This window comes from Frankliniella occidentalis, unplaced genomic scaffold (genome assembly GCF_000697945.3).
Source record: "Frankliniella occidentalis isolate FOCC.00 unplaced genomic scaffold, Focc_3.1 Scaffold77, whole genome shotgun sequence".
In the NCBI taxonomy this organism is placed as follows: domain Eukaryota; kingdom Metazoa; phylum Arthropoda; class Insecta; order Thysanoptera; family Thripidae; genus Frankliniella; species Frankliniella occidentalis.
Genome location: NW_026267207.1, coordinates 670,382 through 675,938, shown reverse-complemented (window position 1 = coordinate 675,938; position 5,557 = coordinate 670,382). Strand labels below are relative to the sequence as shown.

Here is a 5,557-nt window from a genome sequence, read left to right as displayed (position 1 = left end):
GAGGGGGGAGGGCCTGCTGTAGTATCGACAATGGGGCCCCGCGACAACAAAGAAAGCGTGGCGGGCACAAGAGGACGAAGAGGACGTCCAACTTGTTCGGGGTGCTCGCGGCCCAGGCCCCGGCCCTCGCGGCGAGACCAGAGCCTTCACCACACCACCAACCGTCCCAGCAGCACAAACGCATCCATCGCCACGGCCTTTGCAGCGCCATCGCCAGCTTTCGGTAAGCCGCTCAGATGGACGGACAACAATTCCGCCGCGCGTCACAGCGTGACAACCTAACCCTCTGTGGGCTCAACGAGATGTCTGGAGTATCAGATCCTATTCGAGGAAAAATGGCTCCTCCCGACGCATCTCTCGCGGGATATACCAAAGAAATGGGTTATGGCGAAAAATTACGACAAGCACGGCCGCCTTTTCGCCAAACGCAGTTTCCAGCCTCACTTCGCTCCGCCGAAGGCAACTCGGTTCGGCAGAGGCCGGGCCTGCAGGCTTGACCTGCCAACGGCGTTCGGTCAAAATTACGGCCTAAAGAGTTCTACTTTGACGAGTTACCCAATAGAAGACCATAAAAAAGATTTCTTTCCGCTTTTAGCAGCCTAAAATTCGCTAGCTCATCTGCTGCTTGTCACACAGACAGGCAAAACTGGACAAACAGACACCAGGTCGATTGCAGCTCGCTCGATAAGTTTTTCCAAAGCAGAACAGCTGGCTAAAGGAACGGCAAAAATGAACACATGACTGCGCGAGCACACAGTGTGGCTGTGGCTGTGCCCAACGCACCAGCATCACTACGACCACCGTGATTTTCCCCTTTTCCAGATCATTTCACGGTGAGTCAACTTTCCCGTGTCACGCACCGCGCGCGGTCGGGTGTGCGACCAACGCGGCCACCACCGCCAGAGCGAGCGCATCACCACCACGACGTGGAGAGGTTTTCTACATCGTGGTGACCACGGCGGCCGCCCAGCCCAGCGGCCCGTCCCGGTGCGGCTGCGCCGTGAGTGTCGCCGTCGCGCAGTTCGCAATGCGGCCACGAGGAGCACGTTGACGGAGTTACAAAAGTGCGCCGTCAAAAACAAAGAGAGAAACAGTGCAGCAGAGAAAAGCCATGGTACATATCGTGTACAAGACTCCAGGGCCAAGGTTGCACGAGCCTAGGCCTAGGCCTGGGCGCGGGGCGGGGCGATGGCAATAGCCACAGCAAAATTACGCAACGAGCCAGGCCAGAGGCCCCGGCCCGGCCGAGCCAGGCCGAATAACAACCCCACGAAAGAGTGGCCTGTACATATCGGGAGCACGGCAAAACACTTTGTAAGGGAAGGCAATGGGCAGCGGGCGACGCAGTATACGTATGAACACGCTGGAAGGGTTGCCGAGTAAGACAGTGTGGGTGCTGATCAGATCGATAGACTGACCGGCCCCTCCCCTACCGCAGCACTGCAAAGGAACACCAGTTTTGTGCAGACAGAGAACTGTATGGGAACATTTTCAGTCCGGCATCAACATTTTACCCCGTGCGCTGTTTTTTTTTCTCGGCGATCGTAAATTTCTCACAACAGCAACGGCCCAACACACGGGGAGTTGGAGAGAGGAAGGGCTTGCACTAAAACTACACAACTACAGCGCCACCCGCGCGCTCCGGCGGATGGCGAAACGACCGCCACCCCGTTCCCTACCCTCCGTCCACCCCGTGCCATTTCGCGCTTATTGGTCGTTTCTAACAAAAGGGCCCAATCGCCCGGCCCAAATATTTCGCCCTGCCCGTTCGTTTCCCGTTCTTTAATTGCTAAAGGGAGGGGGGGTCGCGAAAATAATTTCGTAGGAGGCAAAGGGACATGGCGGCCGGATGAGAAGAGAGGGGGAAGACAATTCGCCCACCCCCGACCCCCCTCCTGGCACTGCCACCCTCCTCCTCCCCCGCCACCGTCACGACGCACATCTCGTCCTCCCTACTCGACTGCACCACGCCTTGTTCGAGAAACTCAAACTCTTGCCGAAAGCCTGATGTTGTCCCATCAGCGAAACAAAAATTAAACCCCTCTTACGGCGATTTTCCTAGACGAAAGGGTTTAATTTTTTTGGCGGTGATAGTAACTGCCCGCGACCCGCGTTTCCCGTAGGCAGCGGATGCGACGAAAAGAGGAACAGAAGGCCACGGTGGAGTATTCGAACGATTCGAACGGCCGATCCAGCCCGGGTCCGGCCCGACCCCACCGAGGGCCCGACAGTGTAAGCCCGCCGAGCGGGAGGTGCATAACGGGAGCGAGGCCCAGCAGGGAAAGAAACGACCAATTACTACATACACTGCCCATTTGTGAACGGCCCCCCAAACAGAAACCAGGCAGAAGGTCGCAGGTCCCGGAGGGATCCCGCAGGGGGAACGGGGCTGGCATAGCTAGCTAGTACAAGGCAGGCCTAATAGCCCCTCCAGAACACCAGTTACTTCGGTCCGACCAGCAGCATAGCATCGGTTTGCCCCAAGCCCCCCCCCCCCCAACAATTTCTGTAAAAGTCCTTCACGAACCCCGCAACGATAGTGGATTTCACCAGCGGAGCCTCAACAAAATAGACAGATAGATACATCACTCGACATGGCATGCCTTCGAGATTCGCGTGCGCGCACATTTGCACCGAGCCTTGCATCATTCGTGTCACTAATAGGAACACTCGCACTAGAATGTTAGTCTTTGGTGTGGTACGGGCCATACGGCCCAAAATCAAAAAAATATCTACACCAGCGAAACGTGCATGTCTTCAGTTCAAGGATCGGCCTAGATATCATGTATCAGAAAGAAAGTAGTAAGATACATTTAACTTTAGCTAACTTGACTCACCTGTGCAGCTGAGACGGGCGTTGCGCGTACGCCATGGAAGACGGCTGTTGTATACCACCATGGTCCAGGTGCACCACGGTCTGTTGCACCGTTTCCATGCTCCGCACAGGCGGACTGGCGACCAGGGGGCACCAGGTGCCACCGCACACTCACACAATGTATCACTGTGAGCCAACTTAGAAAACAAAATTTCTTCTTGGAAAAAGGGGTAGGGTTGGAAAAAAAAAGTTGTGGGAAAGGGCTCACTGGGTTTCCCAACCAAAACAAAAATTAAAATAAAGGGAAAACTTCAAATCACTGACAAAGCACTCTTTTTAAGCACTTCATTTTGTTGCGAGCTTCTGAGCAGGAACATATCTTCTTTATCTCTTCTTCTTGCGAGAGCGAAGGTTGCACCAGGAGGCCATGGTAACGGGGGTGCTAGCTGAGTAACACCATCCTTTCCCCCGTCATGCCTCCAGTGTTTATGATCATGCTCTGGTGAATGCTTGGACACATTCAAGGACAGCTGAAACAAAGTAAACCAAATATTAGAGACAGTCTGAAAAACAATTATTTCCCATGTATCATCTGCTAAGATACACCTAAATCACAATGCCCTAAAATGAATTTGTGATGTAATAAGAGCTACAAGATGATCAGCAGCATAAACTTAAAAGCGGGAAAAAATCAACTGCACTTTGATTTCAAGTAAGCTTTCTCTGAGTTTGACTGAGTTTATGCAAGTTTTTCTGAACTGTGAGTTCTTTAGAGGAACTTCCAGCAAAGATTTTAAAACATTTAACAATTTCTTTGTCTTTCTATTGAGCAGAACCAATGGTAAATAGCAATACTGAGCTGTTTTCTTACAGCAAAAACTTCTACAGGAATTCAAATAGATTACAAGAAAATAACAAAGAATGATCCATGACCTCTAATAGCTGTACACTAGACAAGAAGGTCACGTCTGATAGGCTAATGTAAACTGGCGCGAGAAACAAGGAATTGTGTCCTGAGTTAAATCCTTGACAATTTTGGGAACATTGTAATAGGATTCAACTCAGTGAGTGGGGGGGAGTCATTGTTATAAACTGTAAAATTAATTTGGAGCTAATTTTTATCTCTTGCATTTAGTCAACAGTCCTGTACACTAATATTAAGCTCTGAATACTTCCTACACTCTATGCTTCCCATTTCATTCTTGGCCAATTTTTTATACAAATGAAAAGAAGTCTTTTTGAAGTGCATGGACAGCATCCACAACAAAACCAGTGCTTAAGGAGCCCTCAATGAACATTTATCACCACTTTAATTTATTTGTTCCGAATATTTGAAATGTAATAACAGTTCTTCCACATTTCCTTCAGAAAACGATTCAAGTTTCAGAGCACACTAAAACATGTTCACCTAACAAAACAAACAATTATGACCTCCTAAACAATACCAAACAGCTGAAATAGCAATCTCCCACTCTTCAAACATAGTCAAAGATCCATCGCAATTATGTTTTCACTGCGCTAATGCTGATAGCTTGTTGCGACACAAAGGTTTTTAGATCGTACTTCAGACGGCTGCCTGGAGAGCTCTCAGAGAGCTGCCTGGTGCCCCAATAGGTCTTCTGTTACATTAATAGATGCCTGGCCAAGCCACTAGCTCCCTAACCTCTACTGGTGGCCTCTGCTTCAGGCTCAGATGTGCTTGCCCCTTGCTGGCTGGCAGGGCCTGGCTGCCTGGGACCAGGAGTGTGTCCGAATTCAGCCACCGACCGAGCACCGACCGGTCGGTCGTCGGGCGGTCGGTGGCCGGGCCGTGGCGAGCCACTCGCTCCAAGCAGCTATGCCACCCTGTCCACATTGGGTTAACCGCGAACCGCGAAATCCTTTCGCGGGGGATGATCGTAGGGCGCGGGTCTTACGCGGGGGATCGTCGCGGGTCCTCCGCGGGTCCTCCGCGGGGGTAGTCGCGATCCGCAACCATCCCCAGCGAAAGGACTTCGTGGTTCGCGGTTGGCATAGCTGCTTGGAGCGGCTCGCGACCGGCCGCTCGACGACCGACCGCTCGACCACCGACCGGTCGGTGCTCGGTCGGTGGCTGAATTCGGACACACTCCAGGCGGTCGGGCAGCCACTAACCTCACATTTAGTTGGGTGTACAAGCTAGCTCGTTCGATCGTCCCGTAAACTTCCTCTTACAATTCAATTCGATTCACACTATTTTAAAAACTTTGGGAAGACTCTTGAGGGTAGCCCAGATGACTCGTGGCATTCATTCTGACTCTGACTGGCCTCCTTCCACATCATCAGATCACAGAACACTTCACCACAACACTCCACTGCACTTCACTGAAATTTACCTTGTGCACTAGGCTTCACCACGATTTCACCCACACATCACTCGAACACAACATCCACTTTAGTCTCCTGCTCTTTAGTCCAGGCGAGCGGAGTGGAGCTGAGGGCGGCTGCGCCAGGCTTCTAGCCTGCCAGGCCTTTGCGTTAGGTCCACGGCACCGTCTAGCAGCCACCAACTCCAACACGACACACACGCACAAAAAGTTCGCGATTAAACTTGCATCCCAGTTCAATTAAATTCGTCAAAGTCATTGAACTATACGCTAGGAACGGCCCGTGTTTAGAACAGCCAGCGCTCGGTTCGGCTCGGCTCGAGCCTCGGGCTCGCTCATACAGTAGGCTCGCAAACAGGTTCCGGGCGAGTCCAAGTGGCGCTGGGGCTGGAGGGGA

General features: G+C 52.0%; 1 protein-coding gene across 6 annotated transcripts in view; it reads right to left on the bottom strand.

Annotated features, from left to right (window-relative positions):
* The window catches only part of LOC113207226 (trithorax group protein osa), a 66,534-nt gene extending 61,007 nt beyond the window's left edge, over positions 1-5,527 (bottom strand). For all 6 annotated transcript variants that reach the window (XM_026423689.2, XM_026423691.2, XM_026423690.2 and 3 more), the window contains exons 1-2: positions 5,170-5,527; positions 2,838-3,345 (exon numbers count right to left, since the gene is read on the bottom strand). In XM_026423689.2, coding sequence (XP_026279474.2) covers positions 2,838-2,935 — 98 coding nt within the window. In that variant the 5' untranslated portion in view covers positions 2,936-3,345; positions 5,170-5,527. The remainder of the gene's footprint in view (positions 1-2,837; positions 3,346-5,169) is intronic.
* Between the last annotated feature and the right edge of the window lie 30 nt (positions 5,528-5,557).